Source organism: Polypterus senegalus, chromosome 12 (genome assembly GCF_016835505.1).
Source record: "Polypterus senegalus isolate Bchr_013 chromosome 12, ASM1683550v1, whole genome shotgun sequence".
NCBI classification, from domain to species: domain Eukaryota; kingdom Metazoa; phylum Chordata; class Cladistia; order Polypteriformes; family Polypteridae; genus Polypterus; species Polypterus senegalus.
The window spans coordinates 51,507,725-51,529,362 of NC_053165.1; the positions used below are offsets into that span (position 1 = coordinate 51,507,725).

Consider the following 21,638-nt stretch of genomic DNA (forward strand, 5'->3'; position numbering starts at 1 on the left):
GGTTTTGACAGTGCGCCCGGATCTCTCCTGATAGAGACTTGTATTTGTTCTGCCTGTATTCGAATAAAGTTTCGGTCTCTTGAAAACCCGACAGTATCCTCTTTGTCTGCCGAGTGTTAAGTGATCACAACGGAGCAGATGGTGGTTCTCTCTCACTGCGGGATTGTGGGTAATTGTTTCCCGTGCTCGGTCTCAGTTGGCGTGCCTCACTCGTATAGTCAACATTCGTATGAGTGTATACTGTATCCTAAAGCATGGAAACAACACATACTGTCACTGTGGACTGTTTCATTTGCCATAAAGAGTAGTTCCTGTTTGCTCACTAAGCCGTATGAGTAATCTATAGCAGCCTGTCTGCGTTGGCTTTGGCTTGAGTATTTCTTTTTCTTTTTCTTCAACAGATCAAACATATAATAACAACATACCAGATACAACCATTTACTTCAAATTACAATGAAAATAAAGGAAAGCTAAAAATAAAAAGGAAAAACAACAGCAGATAAAAAGATGAAAGCAAAGAAAAACTCACACCCAAAAGAAAGAGAAAAAGAAGAGAGACTAGGGCAAAATGGAAGGAAAGAAACAAATTCCTTCTATCTTGTTTTTTTTTTAAAAGCTAATGAAACAGTTAATGACATTACAGAGTTAATCACAAGCCCAGCATGCTTATTCTAAACTAGTAATGATTGATTTTTTTAATTTTAGATAACACAGAACGTAGAAGGTGGTTGGGATCCTACCAAGATATGTCTTTGTGCTAGTAGTGTATTATCGGCTATTATGATCTATTTCTCTCTTTGCTCTTTAGAAGCATGAGGCAGTACTTCAGATATCGGCATTAATAGATTTGGAGTGATTGCAACGCCAGGGCTGTTTGAGAAGTAAAGTATGTAAAGATTTTGGTCCAAAATGATTAATTTAGTACATTCTGAAAACACATGGCCTAGGCTTGAGTATCTGAAAAAAACACTCGATTGTTTTCTAACATGCGCTCTTTTCACTGTTTTTGACATTTTTTTCATTGACTGCAGTCATACTCAGATGCCCTAAGCTATAACTGGGATTTAGCTACACAGCTGGTTTGCTTTACTAAGGTGGACGTTGTAAGTTGAACTGTAAGGAATGGATTGTGTGTGTTTTTAGTTTTGTGGTAATCATTCCTATTTTTTTATTATGTTTTTACTTTCTTTATTTTTTCTTTCATCACAGTTCCACTTTAATCCTGACTCGTATTAAGTCTTATTGGTGCTAATATTCCATAGGAAGTGTCTGCTCTTGAGGTTCTGCATGCGTAAGGGATTGTTGGATATGTTATAGTAAAATACTTTTTGGCTGTTCATGTTTTTTTATTTCATATTTGTTTAATATTTGGTTAGATATTTATTTTTGTGTTTCACTTTCATGCGTTTTATATCACTTTTTTATGATCTAATTACTTACCCATTTTGTTTTTATGATCATTGTCTAAGTTATATGTCTTTTTTGTGAGTGAACACCACCACATATAAACAATTTTTATGCTTCTTTTTATTGTGTATCACTGCTATGATCTTGTAGATTTTAGTCATTATTTTCTGTTAATAATACATTTTGTTGTGATCAAAATAACTTTTTTTCAGTGTTTTGGATATTGGACAGTCCACAATTATGATCTGCTTGTTTGTAGTTTGCCATTTAATCAAAGTTATTTCGATTCAATTTTATGTTGTTGTTTTTTGTGTCGGCACTGTCAGCTACTATATCACGATGATCTTCCAGGTATTACTGTCTTATGTCTTATAAGCCAGCATGCATCATTATGTCCAAGATTGTGGATACTTGCTTTAGTGTGCATTTGATCCTCGTTTACTCTGCCATTCTTTGGACTCTTAATTTTTTAATTATGCTTTGGTTTTAAGGTTTGATTAGCTTCCTTTCAGATTTTGATCCCTTGAATGTTTATTTGTACAGCATTCACCCCCTGATTCTTTTAAACTTCCCTAGTGGCCCACCATCCTTCCATCTCATGACAGTACAATCATTTTAATTTTTTTGTTTTAGCATTTTTATCCATCCATCCTCTTCCGCTTATCCGAGGTCGGGTCACGGGGGCGGCAGCTTGAGCAGAGAGGCCCAGACTTCCCTCTCCCCGGCCACTTCTTCTAGCTCTTCCGGGAGAATCCCAAGGCGTTCCCAGGCCATCCGGGAGACATAATCCCTCCAGCGTGTCCTGGGTCTTCCCTGGGCCTCCTCCTGGTTGGACGTGCCCAGAACACCTCACCAGGGAGGCGTCCAGGAGGCATCCTGATCAGATGCCCGAGCCACCTCATCTGACTCCTCTCGATGCGGAGGAGCAGCGGCTCTACTCTGAGCCCCTCCCGGATGACTGAGCTTCTCACCCTGTCTTTAAGGGAAAGCCCAGACACCCTGCGGAGGAAACTCATTTCAGCCGCTTGTATTCGCTATCTTGTTCTTTTGGTCACTACCCATAGCTCATGACCATAGGTGAGGGTAGGAGCATAGATCGACTGGTAAATTGAGAGCTTTGCCTTACGGCTCAGCTCCTTTTTCACCACGACAGACCGATGCAGAGCTTGTATCACTGTGTATGCCACACAGATCCACCTGTCAATCTCACGCTCCATTCTTCCCTCACTCGTGAACAAGACCCTGAGAGACTTGAACTCCTCCACTTGGGGCAGGATCTCACCTCCAACCCTGAGAGGGCACTCCACCCTTTTCCGGCTGAGGACCATGGTCTCGGATTTGGAGGTGCTGATTCCCATCCCAGCTGCTTCATACTCAGTTGCGAACTGATCCAGAGAGATCGGAAGATCACAGCTTGAGGAAGCAAACAGGACAACATCATCTGCAAAAAGCAGTGACCCAATCCTGAGTCCACCAAACCGACCCCCTCAACACCCTGGCTGCGCCTAGAAATTCTGTCCATAAAAGTTATGAACAGAATCGGTGACACCACCTCGATGACCTCAGCCCCAGAGATGGGGGAGCCCACCTCCAAGTCCCCAGGCTCTGCATCGTCATTGGAAGGCATGTTAGTGGGATTGAGGAGGTTTTTGAAGTACTCCCCCCACCGACCCACAACGCCCAGAGCCGAGGTCAGCAGTGCACCATCCCCACTATATACGGTGTTGACACTGCACTGCTTCCCCCTCCTGAGACACCGGACAGTGGACTAGAATTTCCTCGAAGCCGTCCGAAAGTCGTTCTCCATGTCCTCTCCAAACTCCTCCCATGCCCGAGTTTTTGCCTCAGCAACCACCGAAGCCGCATTCCGCTTGGCCTATCGGTACCTATTAGCTGCCTCCAGAGTCCCACAGGACAAAAGGGTCCGGTAGGACTCCTTCTTCAGCTTGACGGCATCCCTCACCGCTGGTGTCCACCAACGGGTCTGGGGATTGCCGCCACGACAGGCACCGACCACCTTATGGCCACAGCTCTGGTCAGCCGCCTTAACAATAGAGGCACGGAACATAGCCCATTTGGACTCAATGTCCCCCACCTCCCTCGGGACGTGGTCGAAGTTCTGCCGGAGGTGGGAGTTCCCAGCAGACCCTCACTACACGTTTGGGCCTACCAGGCCTAACTGGCACCCCCCACCATCGAAGCCAACTCACCACCAGGTGGTGAGCAGTTGACAGGTCCCCCCCTCTCTTCACCCGAGTGTCCAAGACATATGGCCGCAAGTCCGACAACACGACCACAAAGTTGATCATCGACCTGAGGCCTAGGGTGTCCAGGTGCCAAGTGCACATATGAACACCTCTATGCGTGAACATGGTGTTTGGTATGGACAATCCGTGACGAGCACAAAAGTCCAATAACAAAACACCGCCCGGGTTCAGATCAGGGGTGGGGTGGGGGCATTCCTCCCAATCACGCCCTTCCAGGTCTCACTGTCATTGCCCACGTGAGCATTGAAGTCTACCAGCAGTAAGAGGGAGTCCCCAGAAGGTATGCCCTCTAGCACCCCCTCCAGGGACTCCAAAAAGGGTGGGTACTCCAAACTGCTGTTCAGCGCATACGCACAAACAATAGTCAGGACCCTTCCCCCCAACCAAAGGCGGAGGGAGGCTACCCTCTCGTCCACCAAGGTAAACCACAATGTACAGGCTCCAAGTTGGGGGGCAATAAGTATGTCCACACCCACTCGGAGCCTCTCACCGGTGGCAAGTCCAGAGTGGTAGAGAGTCCAACCCCTCTGAAGGAGATTGGTTCCAAAGTCCAAGCTGTGCGTTGAGGTGAGCCCGACTATATCTAGCCAGAACCTGTCGACCTTGCGCACTAGCTCAGGCTCCTTCCCCTTCAGAGAGGTGACATTCCACATCCCAAGAGCCAGCTTCTGTAACTGAGGATCGGACCACCTAGGTCCCCGCCTTTGGCCACCACCCAACTCACACTGCACTCGACCTCCTTGGCCCCTCCCATAGGTGGTGAGCCCATGAGAAGGGGAACCCACGTTACCTCTTCGGGCTGTGCCCGGCTGAGCCCCATAGCATTTTTATATTTTTCCTAAATCTTTTTTTATTCATTCTATTCCATGACATAGTTTTTCATGACTTTATTCAAATAGTTATTATCGATGCTTCTAATTTCTCTCTTTGAATCTATAATATCACATATACCAGTAACAGCGCACTGCACGATAACGTGCAGTGAATATACTTGACTGTAGCATTCCTAGTTTTCATCCTCTTTCTCTGTACATTTAGCATTCGTTTTCTCAGAGGTTGATGCGCTTGCTGCTTCCTGGGCAGCTCTTCTTTTCTCTACCCTAGCGGCCCGCTTCTTTTCTTCTTTCGTCGGCATCTTTTCACGTTAAAACTGATTAAGTCAGTGTTTGTGTTGCAATTACTTAGTATGTTTTCTTTAATTTTTCACTTAAGCTGGCACTTAAATCTTCAATCTGCCTCAAAGATGATTTAAGATATGAATAGGTAGTGGAAGTGACGGTGAAGGTGGTAGGTAATGAGAACGGCGCCTGTATGCATGTGTCACATAGCCGCCCTGCTGGCCGCTGCGAAGAGTTGATTCTTCAATAAAATAAAATAAAAATAAAAAGAGAAATAACCTTGGAAGTCAATCATCACCCCGAAAGCTGAAAGTAGACGTCACGTAGTATATGTGTACCAACTTTCAGGTCAACCGGTCAAATGGTTTGTGAGCTACAGGTGATTTAAAATTATGGACAGACAAACGGACAGCCACGGTGGCATATTATATATAAAGATACAAATTCCCAATAAGATTTTCTTTGTTTTTTCATTTGTTTCAGTAAACAGTGCTATAATATATGTGTAAATAGAATGCATTTTTAATTTCAATTTTATGTGAATGTTTATTATTCAGTTTAAAGTTTAGCCTGCCCTCATGTTAGTTCTGTACCACCATGTTTTTGACAGCAATAGCACAAATTGGTAGTCACACGGTTGACACAGACATGACGCATTATGTCATCATGCCACTATTTTAAAAGTAGACAATGTACTCAGACTGTCGTCCAATCTTAGAATAGCAAAGGAAAAACAATGCAATGTCTTAGTACTGCAACATTTCAAATGTGGGGTAGGCCTAATTTAATCTAATCTAATCTAAAAAGATTTATTAGGTTTGGTCTAGTAATGATAACAGTTTTTGGAATGTAATTTTTAAATATATTTTTGGTTTCGGTAAAAGGTTCTTTACACTTACAAATTTTGACCACTGTGTGTTTTCTGACAACTGTTTTTGACCCTCCTTACAGCTACTATCATTTTCTCTCTGCCGCTCAAAACCATTCCAAATGTCTTTATACCTCTCTTCGACTGAACAAACACCATTCAAAGAAGTTCTTTGAAAACATTTACTATAGCTTTAACCAGTAGGGGAAAAGGGGCATGGATACCTGTTCTGAAAGTTGGTCTTGGGATTACTGTAGAATAAAAGAAAGAAATAATGATTACTGTGTTTAATTATAATCTGGTAATTGTATCAAGTAATAATGTAGCAGCACAAACCTGAAACAGCATCTTTCTCTTTAACTAACATTCTGAGCTTTGCCTATGGACTTTGAGTGCTTCTCTAACTGACTCAGTGCTTAATGCTTAAATATATGACAACAACACTGACAAAGCCACCCACCTTGGGCTAAAAGGAAACAATGGAGTAATACAAAATGATCAACAAAAGCATGGAAAACTAATGTAAAAGCAAAAACGGACAAAAAAAATAATGAAACAAAAAAAACATACAAAATACATAACAAAATTTAAGTTAGAAGTGAATCTTTGACAGTCACAGATGGTGTACATATTAATGCCTGGTTTGATCAGTGCACATAGTAATTGACAAATGAAGTACAAAGCTCTTAAGGCAGAGTTTTCATTTAATTTTATTTATTTTTACTGCTCTTAAATTTCTTGTTACTTTCATGGCATGACTGACCACCACATTGTGGAATGTTTTCCAGTAAGCAACACCATTTTGTACATTGTTCACATTGGTCAACGCCATTTTGTTTTCTCTGCTATTCATACGGGTTGATGAAGAAGCAACATATAACGTTATCACAAAACTGTTTTAAATGCTGACATTGCAGTAAGACTGCCATGGGAACTCTGAATTATAAATAAAAGACTCAGTGTTATCTTAATGCTAGAGTACCATGAAGAAACAAAACAATATAAGGTTGAGTTTGATAATGACTACAATTTTGCTGTTTCTTTTGAATTTCAATTAAAAAATTGTATTTATTATGTCATGTCATGTCATTGTCCAACCCGCTACATCCTAACACAGCGTTATGGGGTTTTAATGTAGCCAGTCCCACTGGTCATTTCAATATTCTCACAATAATTCTCCAGTATTATTTTGCTGCCTATAACAACTTGACTGACACATTTTGACCACTCCCTGTGTTTTGGTGGGCCCATTTGAACATCTCCCTATTATAAAAGAAAATCTTGAGATGAGACTATTGCCAAGAGATTTTTTTCAAGTCCCGCCCTCCGCTTAACCCTTTTCAACCACGCCCACGGTCCTCTCACCTCGCATTTGTTCGAGTGCTTTTGTCAGACACATTTCGTTTATTACATTTTACTATTTTTTAATATGGTTAATTACTTGCTGTATTATAAAACTGTTAGTTCTATTATGCATATGTAAGAATTCTCATGAAAATAAACTGTTTAAATTGTACATCCACTTCCCCATAAGCAAACGGCAGATCCGCAAAGTGGCTAGCGCATAGCGCCTGCCCGAGGGTTGATGAGCAAAGCAAGCAGGGGGCAGAGCCCTCTAGTTTCTAAAATAGCTAGAAGGTAATGCTAGGTAGTACTTCCTTTCTGTCTCTCTCAGCTTTTTCCAAGTCATTTGTACCTCACTTGTCACAAACAAACAAATTACGTCAAAAGTCTTTATAAGCATCTACTGTAATGTTAACCAGTAGGAAAAAAAAAGATAAGATCACTTACGTGAGTTTTGCAGCATTTTAATAGCTGTAAGAAAAAATACAAAACAAATTTCCTTGAGACTTGGAATGGGCCATAATGTTGCCATAATCTGTCTGGCGATTTCTGCTTTTTTACTTTTAAACTGAAGTAGGCTGCAGTTGATAATATTACTACCACTTAAATACATTTTTGAATCGGATAAAGATCCCATTTTCAGCACCCCCGCTATTTAAACCAGTATTCTAGACACTTCAAGCCAGTTAAACACTTTAATTAAATAAACTTATTCTAACAAAGGATTATTCTAATAATAGATTGCTAGTGGATCTTGCCAATAGCTAGGGACCTTCTCCATGACTCGTATCACAAAGAATCTATACTAATAAAAGGCAAAGCCGTCACCGACTCATCACTAATTCTCCAACTTCCCATGTAGGTGGAAGGCTGAAACTTGGCTGGCTCATTCCTTACAGATTACTTACAAAAGTTAGGCAGGTTTCATTTCAAAATTCTATGCGTAACAGTCATAACTGGAACCTACTTTCGACCATATATACGGCCATAGCCTGCTGCTCGATCGCCGTGTCATGCGGAGTTGCGTCCCACATCATCACGCCTCCCACGTAATTGAGCGCCTGCCCATATAAGGTAAATATTCGCGGGTGAAGGACTGTGCTTATGGAAACGAAGATGAGATGGTCTAGTGTTTGGCACAAACTCAGCAAAAGTGTGAGATAAACTTTTAAGTGCCGAGTCTTAGCTAACAAATAAAGCCGTAGACATCGCAAGATCACACAAGAAAGCAGTTCAAGCGAACTGACTATGAACGCAGTACGTAGAGAACAAGGAAGAGCTCCAAAGAGCACTAAACAAAAAACACATTACACAATTGAGAAGGCAGCAAAAGAATATGAAGCGAGTGACGCATACAAGCATATTCATAAGTGCAGCTACTGCGGAAACAAAACACGGTGAAAACCATAAGTTTAAATTAAGTTTATAGACACGCTGCCGCTCTAAGACGAATACGATATTCGCAAGATAAAAGTTTAATGAGAGGACGCAGGGTATAAACAAGACTTTTGATCACTTTGTAACTAAGTTAAAATTGCTGGTGAAGGTCTGTGCTTATGCAAACGAAAATGAGATGGTCAGGGATAGAATAGTGTTTGGCACAAACTCAGCAAAAGTGTGAGAGAAACTTTTAAGCGCCGGGTCTGAGCTAACATTAAATAAAGCCGTGGACATCACAATCCGAGAGACTGTGTTTGTTTGTTTGTGGAGGGATTGAGAGTTAAGGAGGGTGGGGGAGTCACGTCATCATCTCCCCTCCCATTCACCTCATTTCATTCTATTCATTTCGCTCCAAGCTGAGCTCCACTGAGCTCCGCAGCTGACGCGGTCTTGCTGTTCTTTTTCCTTAGTGTTTAGTCCTCTCTCCTTTACTGATTTATATAAAGGAGAGTTGAGATCCGAGAGACTGTGTTTGTGTGTTTGTGGAGGGATTGAGAGTTAAGGCATGTGGGGGAGTCACGTCATCATCTCTCCTCCAATTCACCTCATTTCATTCACTTCATTTCACTCCAAGCTGAGCTCTGCAACTAATGCGGTCTTGCGGAAACAACTTCGTGATGCTACCACCAAATACTCATAGAAATATCCACAAGTTAATAGACACGCTGTCTCTAGAGTTTCTCCACACTCTGAATCCTCCAGGCACTACTGAGCATAATCTAATTTTGAATTATCTAATTTTCTAATGTTACTGAAAAACTTACAGCCACCGAGACTTTGTAATGGCACAAGACTTCAGGTCACATGTCTGCAAAAGAACCTTATTGAGGCAACTATTTTTACTGGCAGTTGCTCAGGGGAGAGAGTTTTTATTCCTCGCATCCCCTTTATATTCTCTGATCTTCCATTTCAATTCAAATGCCTCCAATTTCAAGTAAGGCTCTGCTTTGTGATGACAATTAATAAGTCTCAGGGACAGACCCTACAAAAGGTTGCCATTGATTTGAGGCAAGATTACTTTTCTCATGGCCAACTATACATTGCATGCTAAAGAGTAAGCTCGCACAGCTTGGTCATATTACAACCGGAGTGCTAAACTGACAACGTGGTATACAAAGAGATCCTTAACAAATAATTATTGGTATATTTTCCCTCAGTTTAAAAAGGTTTACTTTTCTTCTTAATAAAAATTTAAAAGCAGTACTTCGCTGCTGCGAAGCGCGGGTATTTTGCTAGTCGCTAATAAATTGCAGTGCAGTGTAGGAGCCCCTTTGTCCACAATACGGATTTGGTCAGTGAACAAGTGTGGTCACGTCATCTTGATTTTGTTATTCTGATTTTAACTTGCTGGTCTTTTATTTCAAATTGCTTTTCATCTTAGTGATTTGACTTTGGTAAAATAACAGAATTTTGGTCAACAACTGTTTGCAGTCTGCGGTGGGCTGGCTCCCTGCCCGGGGTTTGTTTCCTGCTTTGCACCCTGTGTTGACTGGGATTGGCTCCAGCAGACCCCCCGTGACCCGGTAGTTAGGATACAGTGGGTTGGATAATGGATAGATGGAACTGTTTGCAGTTGTTGTCTGACTGCAATTAAAGGTTAAGCCTTCTGGCTTTACAACAACTCGCAACTTTTAGGAAAGGCTTCTTTTTGTTTTCAATTTTATTTTCAGTCCTTGAGAAAGACTTTTTATTTTTGCTTTGCGCCCAAAATAACATGTTGTCTATGGGGGAGCAGCAAACATTTTAGATTCGTCAAAAAATGTTGACTTTCTGATGGATCTTTACACGGATATCAATGTTTTAGGGTCCCTGATACCGAAAACACTGATATCTCAAATACCGTCATTCTGCAATTACCGTATATACTCACGTATAAGCTGTGTCTTGAAACCCGAAAAATTGATCATAAAATCAGACCCCAACTTACATGTCCTTTCAAAAATACGACACTTAATTTTTTTTTTTTTAACATCTTCTTGGCTACTCCAATCTCGCATCAGTTTCTTAGACACATCAAATTTTGTTGCAGCAACGCAGTTACCAATTTCTTTTGCTATTTCAAGGATGTTTAATTTAAAACCAGCTTCATATTTTCTTCTGATTGAATGCTCCATCGTATTTAAGGGATGCTCTTATGATAAAGGTGTATGAGGGTGTGAGGCACAAAAAACACAAATCAGTGCAAGTATTGCTGTAGAATAGTTCGGGTATTACCATGTGGTCATGTAGGCACACTACATAAAAAAATAAAGGCGGTGTGTTCCGTGGTTACTCTCTTAGGTGGGCATTAGCATATCATAATCTCTTGGACCAAATGCGTATCAATAGACTATGCGACTATGCTGAAACAGTTGGTGGTGATGGTGCGGAAGATGAAAACATCAATTTACAATATCACAAAGAATATCTACAACCGTTAACACCATTTGGTCTTCAACCGGCCGAATTACTGTTGAAAGAAGGATGTATCGTAATGTTATTGTGTAATTTATATACAGTTCGGTCCAAAAATATTTGGACAGAAATGACTTTTTTCTAATTTTGGTTCTGTACATTACCACAATGAATTTTAAATGAAACAACTGAGATGCAGTTGAAGTGCAGACTTTCAGCTTTAATTCAGTGGGGTGAAAAAAAACGATTGCATAAAAATGTGAGGCAACTAAAGCATTTTTTTAACACAATCCCTTCATTTCAGGGGCTCAAAAGTAATTGGACGATTGACTCAAAGGTATTTCATGGGCAGGTGTGTTCAAGTCCGTCGTTATGTCTTATCAATTAAGCAGATAAAAGGCCTGGAGTTGATTTGAGGTGTGGTGCTTGCATGTGGAAGATTTTGCTGTGAACAGACAACATGCAGTCAAAGGAGCTCTCCATACAGGTGAAAGAAGCCATCCTTAAGCTGCAAAAACAGAAAAAAACCATCTGAGAAATTGCTACAATATTACGAGTGGCAAAATCTACAGTTTGGTACATCCTGAGAAAGAAAGCAAGCACTTGTGAACTCAGCAACGCAAAAAGACCTGGACGTCCATGGAAGACAACAGTGGTGGATGATAGCAGAATCATTTCCATGGTGAAAAGAAACCCGTTCACAACAGCCAACCAAGTGAGCAGCACTCTCCAGGATGTAGGCGTATCGATATCCTGGTCTACCATAAAGAGAAGACTGCATGAAAGTAAATACAGAGGGTGCACTGCAAGGTACAAGCCACTCATAACCCTCAAGAATAGAAAGGCTAGATTGGACTTTGCTAAAGAACATCTAAAAAAGCCAGCACAGTTCTGGAAAAACATTCTTCTGACAGATGAAACCAAGATCAACCTCTACCAGAATGATGGCAAGAAAAAAAGTATGGAGAAGGCATGGAACAGCTCATTATCCAAAGCATACCGCATCATCTGTAAAACACGGTGGAGGCAGTGTGATGGCTCGGGCGTGCATGGCTGCCAGTGGCACTGGGACACTAGTGTTTATTGATGATGTGACACAGGACAGAAGCAGCCAAATGAATTCTGAGGTTTTCAGAGACATACTGTCTGCTCAAATCCAGCTAAATGCAGTCAAATTGACTGGGCGGCGTTTCATGATACAGATGGACAATGACCCAAAACATACAGCCAAAGCAACCCAGGAGTTTATTAAAGCAAAGAAGTGGAAAATTCTTGAATGGCCAAGTCAGTCACCTGATCTTAACCCAATTGAGCATACATTTCACTTGTTGAAGACTAAACTTCAGACAGAAAGGTCCACAAACAAACAGCAACTGAAAGCCGCTGCAGTTAAGGCCTGGCAGAGCATTAAAAAGGAGGTAACCCAGCATCTGGTGATGTCCATGAGTTCAAGACTTCAGGCTGTCATTGCCAGCAAAGGGTTTTCAACCAAGTATTAGAAATGAACATTTTATTTCCAGTTATTTAATTTGTCCAATTACTTTTGAGCCCCTGAAATAAAGGGATTGTATTAAAAAAATGCTTTAGTTGCCTCACATTTTTGTGCAATCTTGTTGTTCAACCCACTGAATTAAAGCTGAAAGTCTGCACTTCAACTGCATCTGAGTTGTTTCATTTAAAATTCATTGTGGTAATGTACAGAACCAAAATTAGAAAAAAGTGGTCTCTGTCCAAATATTTATGGACCGAACTGTATGTGTGATGGGCTATGCAATAGGACAAGATTAGTTGTATTCAAAACTAGTTGATAAATTCTGACATGTAAAATTTTAACAGGTGACAAAAAAGGTAATGTAGTATATCTTCAGTGGATAACATTAGACACCAAAGGAGATCTTGATATGTCATTCATATTAAAATGTTTACAGTGTTCCGTAAGAATAGCTTTTGCTTTGACAATTAACATATCACAGGGACAAACATTCAAAAAAGTTGGTTTATTTATTCAAGAGAAAGAAACAATATTCACTCACGGGCAGTTATACATTGCGTTGTCACGATGTACAGGCAAGTCCAAACAGAGAATCAAAATTCTATGTGATATTGGTGAAAAGTTCATTCAAAAAATTGTTTTTACTGAAGTTTTACAGTAAAAGTGTATGTTTAAAAAGTATTTGCATGTTAATTTCAAAGCCAAACAGAACGAAAACGTATAACACAACGAATACCTCTAACACAACATGAAACATAATTTCCTTTCAATTTATTACGTTTTTACTATTTTTTTAAATGGTTAATTACTCGCTGTAATGTAAAGTAGTTAGTTCTATTATGCATATCTAAGAATTCTCATGAAAATAAACTGTTTAACTCTTTTAGGGCTGATGTTGACTTTTGTCAAAAGGAGGAGTTGACAATGGTAATCAACTGTAAACTGTGCCAAAACAAACCGTTATGTTTTAGTTAGACTCTCATTGCTAGAAGGAAAGTTATCTTCATTGGTTTGACCGATATTTTCTGTACTCGTGTGAGTAGTAAGGTGCAAACAAGAGCAAAAATGGCACTGACATAATGGTGAGAGATCAAAGTGAATGCGTAAAGCAAAATACTCCATGGACAAAGTTTTACCTATTATCTCTGAACTGGACTATGACTTGCCGGACTCCGATTTTGATACAAGTGATCGAAAACGAATGTGAGGTTCCAGCTTCAGCTGACTGGTCCCTAACTAAACATGTAACTGACACGCCTATGGCAATGTTTACCAAGAAGACTGCCACTTAACAATGGTAAGAGGTAGAAACCAGATTGCAGTGCACTGCGACTGTGACCGCTGCTGCGGCTGCCGCCCCAGCCATGCAAGGACAGCCTGGCAGCAAGTCTGCCTCACATTCTTGGCAGCAACAGACATTTAATGTTGATTTCTGTGTGAAACCATTGCTTTTCAGAAACTGTTTTTTGAAAAAAACATTCAGCCCTCAAAGAGTTAAACTGTACATCCACTTCCCCATAAGCGAGCGGCAGATCCGCAGTGGCTAGCGCATAGCGCCTGCCCGGGGGTTGCCAATCGAAGCGAGCAGGGGGCAGAGCCCTCTAGTTTCTAAAATAGCTAGAAGGTAATGCTAGGTAGTACTTCCTTTCTGTCTCTCTCAACTTTTTCCAAGTCATTTATACCTCACTTGTCGCAATTTACATCAAAAGTCTTAATAAGCATCTACTGTAATGTTAACCAGTAGGAAAAAAAAAGACAAGATCACTTACGTGAGTTTAGCGGCCTTCTATTACCTGTGATAAAAAAATACAAAACAAACTTCCTTGAGACTTGGAATGGGCCATAATGTTGCCATAATCTGTCTGGTGATTTCTGCTTTTTTACTTTTAAACTGAAGTAAGTTCTTGAAACCCGAAAAATTGATCATAAAATCAGACCCCAACTTACACGTCCGTTCAAAAATACGACTCTTAATTTTTTTTTAACATCTTCTTGGCTACTCTAATCTCGCATCAGTTTCTTAGACACATCAAATTTTGTTGCAGCCACACAGTTACCAATTTCTTTTGCTACTTCAATGATGTTTAATTTAAAACTGATTGAACGCTCCATCGTATTTAAGGGATGAGGGTGTGAGACACAAAAAACACAAATCAGTGCAAGCATTGCTTTGGAATAGTTCGGGTATTACCATGTGATCATGTAGGCACACTACATAAAAAAATAAAGGCTGTGCGTTCCATGGTTACACTCTCAGTTGGGCATTAGCATATCATAATCTCTTGGACCAATAGTGTGAGTTTCTGCATTTGACTTATATGACCAACATTATAAAATACCAGAAATTATACAGTAAAATCAAGTCCCGACTTAACTGTGGGAGAGCTTATTCGCGAGTATGTACAGTACTTATGAACTCTTCTCGTCAATTGTTATCCTAATCGTAATTTTATGATCAGAAAGAGCAGCGTCAGAGCAGTAAATAATTACTGAAATGTTATAGAATAGTTCAGGTAACTTGGTTTCTAGGGTGCAAGCCTACTCACGCTCATGTCCAAATATTTTATTTTATTCCTGTAAGAATCATCCATAGTTTAGCTAAATGTTTTAAATATCATAGTAGTTGCTATTAAGCACTAATTGACAGACTGATTACCCCATTGCGGTTAGGTGAAAAGTCAGGCAATGTCAGTCTAGTTAGACAGTAACAGGACTAACTGGGACTCGTCAGAGTAGGACAGAGTGACAGCACTTAGCAACAGGAGCCCATAGACTGCCTACCACATCCTGAAGATTAAAAGATAACACAGTGAAGCTTACTGATTAATTAAACAACTCCTTGAAAAAACTATACTGAAATGGATAATGGAGCAACCAAATAAGACTCCTGGAAGTGCAGGTTAAAAGAAGATAGAGATGACACCAGTAGCACTTGTTATAGTACTTGTTATAACATCCAAGACGTGAGTACAAAGAGAGCCAAAAGGAGTATGCTGGAGGTCCACGGTAAAGAAACAACACCCCAGAGAGGGATACAGTGCAATGTCGAGTGAACGAAGGTCAACTTGGAAAAAAACAGAAGGTGCAGGAGTCATTAGGTGAACAAATCTCACACCAGAAGGTACAGGGAAGCAACAACAAACTGAGAATCATTACAAAGAAAACATGTCAACAGCTTCGAAAGCCAGCTCCATATCTTAACCTTTCCAAATACTTTGTACCTTCCTTAACCCAAACAAACAAAACACATGGAAGTTCTTAAAAAAACAACTACTGTAATATTAACCAGTATAAAAGAAAAGAGACAAGATCACTTACGTGTCTTTAGCAGTACTTTAGCTCCTGGAAGGAAAAAAATGTAGAACACCTTTCTTGTTACAACTTTCCCTGTGATTTAGGAGAAGTAATGTGGCAGCACAGGCCTATCCAGTTATCTTTGCTTTTTCTCTTCTAAAGTGACACAGTTTGCAGTCGAAACCGTTATTGCCACCTCACTAACTTAATGAAATAAATAAAGATCCTATTTGCAGCATCTTGTAAACTAAAACATCATTCAGGGCTTTCCAACATACTTATTGAGACTTTTAACTTTATTTAAAGAAACTTTGCTTTCTGCTGCCCTTGGGTGAATATACACGATCATAATGGAAATTTGTGGTAACTCTTTGAACAAATAAATGGGGCGCAACAAGACAGACAGAAGTTCCACATTCTTCGTGCACACCTTTTCTCTGACCATCACCATTTTTCACCATTGTTTACTTATAAAAAGGCAGATGCCTCTGCCATGTGACTTACCCGTAATAACTAAGTCTCTGTCCAAATTAATTGGTGCACCAAATCCAAGTGGTCATCCAAATCATTTCCATTTAGCCAGGTTTCTGTAAATGCCATAACGTACACACCTGAAAGCATTCACATGCTTGAGGTTCATCCATTTTGTTTTGGAGAGAATGAAAGTTTCCCATTATAGGATGATGGTAAGGGAGGTTCCAGTCTTCGCCGTTTTTTCAGTCTTTCTGTAATACCTCTTTTTTCCCCTTTTACATTCATTTCTGGTTATGCGACTGTAGTGAAAAGTTACTGAATTAGAAATAGTGCTAAGATTTCCTGAGAAATCAGGTGGTAGATTCTTGTGTTCAGTGAAGAAAGAGCATTGGACCCCTCCCAGGTGTTGTTACCCCTTCATCCCAAGAATAACGCTGAGACATATCTCCTCATTTTTGAGTGAATCGTGGTAAGACATCACTGAAAATGCAAGGACTATAATGGCTCTTTTCCTGTCAGGTGAAGCTCAGAAGGCTTATTATAATCTCATTGAGTGGGTAGCCACGGATTACGATTGGATGAAATCAGAGATCCTCACATGCTATGGTGTGACTGTGGACCTGCAGGCTGAACAGTGCTTCAAGTGGCATTTTGGTCCAGAGCAACCAGTGTGCTAGCACGTTTATGAACTATGGGGTAAGCACAGGCGTTAGCTGAAACCAGGAAGTAACTTGTCTAGTAGACAAGAGTGGAAAAATATTAACTCTCTGAGTGAGACCATCGAAAATCTCCAGCTGGTCATGCAAGCTGACAGTTCAGAACAGTTGTAAACCTTGATTGGATCATGGCCAAAGAAATGAGTCTAGCCAGCACGACATAGATCCTACCACCCAGCCTAAGGAGAGAACCCCACTTTGCCTCTGCTGTTTCAAGTGCAGGGAGATGAGGCACATCATTTCCAGCTGCCTTCAGTTAGACAAACCTATGGACTGCAGCTGGGCCCAGAGAGAGAGGTATGGTACTTTTGTAAACCTTCTTTAATCTCCATGTTCAGGTACGGTGGTGGTAAATGACTATAAAGTCACTGCACCGATTTCCTTTGTTGTTCACCAGTGTGTGCTTCTGCAACAGTGGGGCTCTGGAAGAACCAGTCTAACTTGTATACACAGTAACAGATCTACCACTTGTGTGATTATGTTTCATGGGGAAACTTGCACCTTCACAGTTGCTGTGATGCAGAATTCTTCCGCCCCCCCCATCCTGTCATACTTGGGCAGGACTGGTCCTATCATAAAAGCAGAAAAGCAAAACACTCACTTGTGGTGAAGATGGGCCTTGCAATGGATGGGGAGTACTTGCCCCACAACATTTACTATCCCGGCTCAAAGAAATACAGAGGCATCTACCCCATGGAAGGTGAGAGACGTGCCGAATTTGCACACAGATGATGTCGCTATGGTGCTGCAGGCCAGGGAGGTCACTCTGGGCACACTTTTTGAATTATACTTTTAGTTGAGGCATTTGTCAAATTCATTTAAATAGGAACAGTGAAATGGTGATTCCCTGAAATTTGCAAAATATGCAGTAGTTTTGATAGGCCAGCAATGTACCACACATCCTATTCCCCAGGGGCCACATTTCATAGTAAAAAATGACTTGTTATATCGTGTTGCCGAACATGAGGGAAAGGTATGGTTGCTGTTGCTAGTCCCAAAAGCCTACCGGCTGCAGGTATGAGAGTTGGTTCACGCCCACTTCTTAGGTAACCATCTTGGGTCCGACAAACCTCTGGTTTGATTGGCCCAGGATAAGTTAGGAAGTTTGTCATTTTTGTGCCTCACACCCAGAATAACAATTTACGACAAATTCCTAGGAAGGGCCAAGCTCCTCTTGTACTGAAGCCTCTCCGAGATATACAGTACCTTTCAAGTTGATAGAAATACACATCATAGGTCCATTTTAGTCCTCAGCACAAGATACATTTTGGTCATTCCCGATTATTTTACACAATATCCTGTGGCTATCCCTTTGAGATAAGCCAATGCGCAAAAAAAGTCCTCATCGATCAAAAGATGCCTTTTACCTTGGACACATTCAGGGAAATTGCAGAGTAACTCCACATAAATCATCTAAATACCATGTTCAGACTGATGGTGTAGTTGAGCAATTTAATCAGACACTCAAACAAATATTACGTAATGTAGTCAGTGAGGGTAGTGTCAAACACGTGCGATTGGGAGACAACTTGAGGGCCCATCTAGTTGTAATTCCACCCCAAGCCAAGGGTTGGAGTTAATGCCTAATTCTTCTTCTTTTTTCTCTCCTACATTATTGGATAACACTTTGCCCAGGGCCATACAAGATTGTAAATCTCCACCACCAGCAGTGAGGTATTGGTTTTTGATTATGTTTGTTAAACTCTCCATGTGGTTATTGCATTTTTGTCTCTGTATTTTGCCTTAAACTTTTGATCGTTGGTTTATGGACTTTGGCTTTGTTTTTTGGTATTTTGAAACTCTGGAGTTCTCCCCGTGTCTGCGTGGGTTTCCTCCGGGTACTCCAGTTTCCTCCCACAGACATGCAGGTTAGGCGTATTGGCGATCCTAAATTGCCCCTTGTGTGTGCTTGGTGGGTGTGTGTGTGCCCAGCGGTGGGATGGCGTACTGCCAAGGGTTTGTTCCCGTCTTGCGCCCTGTGTTGGCTGGGATTGGCTCCAGCAGATCCCTATGGCCCTGTAGTTGGGATATAGCGGGTTGGATAATGGATGGATAGATGGATGAAACTCTAGAGCACAGGCTAGTTTTTTTTTTTTCCAGGTTTGCCCTTTTGGCATATCCTGCTGAACACCTTGTGATTTTGGTTTTTCCTCTTGATTGAATATGTTGTTAATTTTAATATTGAAGGACCTTCATTTAGTTATTATTCATGAAGGATTTTTACGGTTTCACTTGATTTTTTTTTTGTTCACTTTGGTCCATTTTGGCCAATGCAGGCTATGAAGCCAGTAACTCAAGTTTGGTGGTAGGCAAATTTTTGCAATAGGCACGCAAGAATCTGTTACTTTATTTATTTATTTATTTATTTATTTATTTATTTTTTAAGTCTGGCGAGCCCCGTAAATTATTAAAAGTTACAATTTCTGTGGCAAACTTCAAGAAATAATCCTAAATAAAAGTTATAAAGCACAAATGTTTAAAAATTAAAGATTCTTAATTGAGTATGAAACCAAAAAACTCAATATCCACGAAAGCATATAAGTGATAAACCAGTAACAAGACAGACAGAGAGAGACAGAAGACTGGTAGCTCTTTGAATTCACTGGAATGGCTGCTAACAGTTGGCTGTCACTCATTCCAAAGGAAGAAGACTATTTGGCTGGAGACATCATTTTGCTTACTTCTATTTACGTGATAATTAAAGTATTTAAAAACAGGGTAATTCACCTGATTTTCTTTTATTTTTCAATTTTACACCTGGAAAAATTTAAATACAATCAGATTACCTTTCCTGAAGTTTTAACATTTTTGACTTCGGGAGTTTATCAGTTTCCAACAACAGTGACTGCATTGTTACTAATTTCTGACACTCAGCTTTTATATTTAGTGAAATGTTTTGCGGTAATTGTAAACATTTACAATGGTACAGTGCACAGTAGAAAGTTGGCTGAACATATGAGAAGAAAATTCCATATTTACCATAACTGTGAACGTTTGATCTTGAAGGTACATGTCCTAAAAAGAACAGAAAATTCAAATTAATTCAAATATTCTATTTATTTTTATTCATTTATTTATTTACATATTTTTACTATTATTAAAGTTTTACTCCGCTGGCCTAGCTCTCTTTCTCATGGGTGGGGATTGATTTGTTCCAAACCTAGTTTTGTTAAACTTGACCTGCTTGTATGGAATGCTATTTGATTTAAAAAAAACAAAACAATAAAATGTTAAAAAAATCATTCATTCAAATATAAAGTTGACCTTAAATAACGTACACAATACAGTTTTAGCAAAAAAAAAAAAAAGCTTTTCTATTGAGACTGTGAATGTTGTGGGCTTTTTTAACATTTCATAACTATTGGTGATACAAAGGCCATTGTGGGAAATGAAAAGAAAGAGTATTGGAAAAAATGTGAATCAAATGATGAATCCAAAAACTTTAAAACTTTACAAAAGTTAAAAGAAATCATCAAAATACTGTTGTAGAAACTGAGCAGCCTTGCTCCAGGATAGGTGAGCAACTTAACTTGAGCACATCAAAGCTAAAAATGAGTTCTATATTTCATCTCTACACAAATCTAAACCCAACAATCATATTAAGGAAATTAAATTGAAAGCAAAGGTCAAGCACCAGGAAGTCTAAATAGAAAAACTAATACACACACAAAGGTTGCTTATCTTTGAATATCTAAATTATTGAGGTATATTTGTTTAAAGGGTTTAAGGTAAGAAAGGAAATTATTCATGTGATTTTTAAATGATGACCCTTCCATGAATACTGGCTGAAATGGTAGTGTCCCATCCATCATCTACTGTACATTAGTTATTTATCAATTGATCTGCTCTCATGAGTCAAGAATTTGATCTTTTTGTATATGATTGGATTCTATAAATGTGGCAACTCTTTTCTGTGTTGAAACCATGAGCGCTACTTCTTTGTATTTTCCAGGGTTACGGGGATTTTTATGAGTAGATGTTTAATCCCACAATACTAGGATGGATGGCTCACTGAATAAACACATTCTTGGGGTGGCTGGGAGGGTTTGTGATTCGCAGACATCGCCGCCGCAGGTCTTTTTCTCATTACAGGAGAGAGCGCCAGTGGTGGTAGTCGCTAAAGTTTTAAAAATTAACTCAAACTTGATTAAAACGTATTGGCATCACAAATGGATATGTACTGGAGAGCACAGTTGTTGACCTTTTCAATGCACAAAACTGAGGCTAAACTTTGTTTCACATGTGATTTCGGAATTGCAATACTCACTAAAAGGAGTGTTTTTGAGTTTGGAAAGTTTATTGGCAGTTGCAGTGGTGTAGCTAGGGGCGGGCAACACATTTTTGGGGGTGGCATTATTGGCCAAAAAGTTCAGTACAATTTGTGTGTAAGTGGCAGGGTTCAGAAAAATATCACTCATGAATGATAAAAGGTAAAATTCATTGATTTGTGTCCACAAATGCTTCAAAAATAATTTTCAGACTGTACTTCTGTGACAACATCAGACACAGCAGTTGAAATTTATGAGGCCATAACAAACAGAAACATTACACTGATAATAACTTCTAGGACAATACTACTAATAATTTTGTTTCATTATCAATCTGAATGCGTTCTTGCTGTGTGCAGAAAATATCCCCACCTATCACTTGTGCACTACACTGCTTCTGGTTTTTGCAGCACAATTATATCAAACTAATAATACGAACACGGCTAATCAGTGCTTCTGTACTTATTATATGTGAAAAATTATTGCAGTTTCTCAATATATGAATAAATAGATGAAAAATGTATCTTAATTTTTCTCTATACATCATTTTAATTCT

At 39.9% G+C, this 21,638-nt stretch overlaps 1 protein-coding gene across 49 annotated transcripts in view; it reads right to left on the bottom strand.

The window, feature by feature from the left end:
- LOC120540417 (inter-alpha-trypsin inhibitor heavy chain H3-like) overlaps positions 1–21,638 on the bottom strand; it is a 95,133-nt gene that overhangs the window by 27,024 nt on the left and 46,471 nt on the right. For 22 of the 49 annotated variants that reach the window (XM_039771196.1, XM_039771194.1, XM_039771187.1 and 19 more), the window contains exons 16-20: positions 19,794–19,829; positions 15,649–15,672; positions 14,100–14,123; positions 7,452–7,475; positions 5,885–5,911 (exon numbers count right to left, since the gene is read on the bottom strand). In XM_039771196.1, the coding sequence (XP_039627130.1) occupies positions 5,885–5,911; positions 7,452–7,475; positions 14,100–14,123; positions 15,649–15,672; positions 19,794–19,829 (135 nt within the window). The remainder of the gene's footprint in view (positions 1–5,884; positions 5,912–7,451; positions 7,476–14,099; positions 14,124–15,648; positions 15,673–19,793; positions 19,830–21,638) is intronic. The other 27 variants (XM_039771206.1, XM_039771205.1, XM_039771198.1 and 24 more) reach the window with 15 other exon arrangements.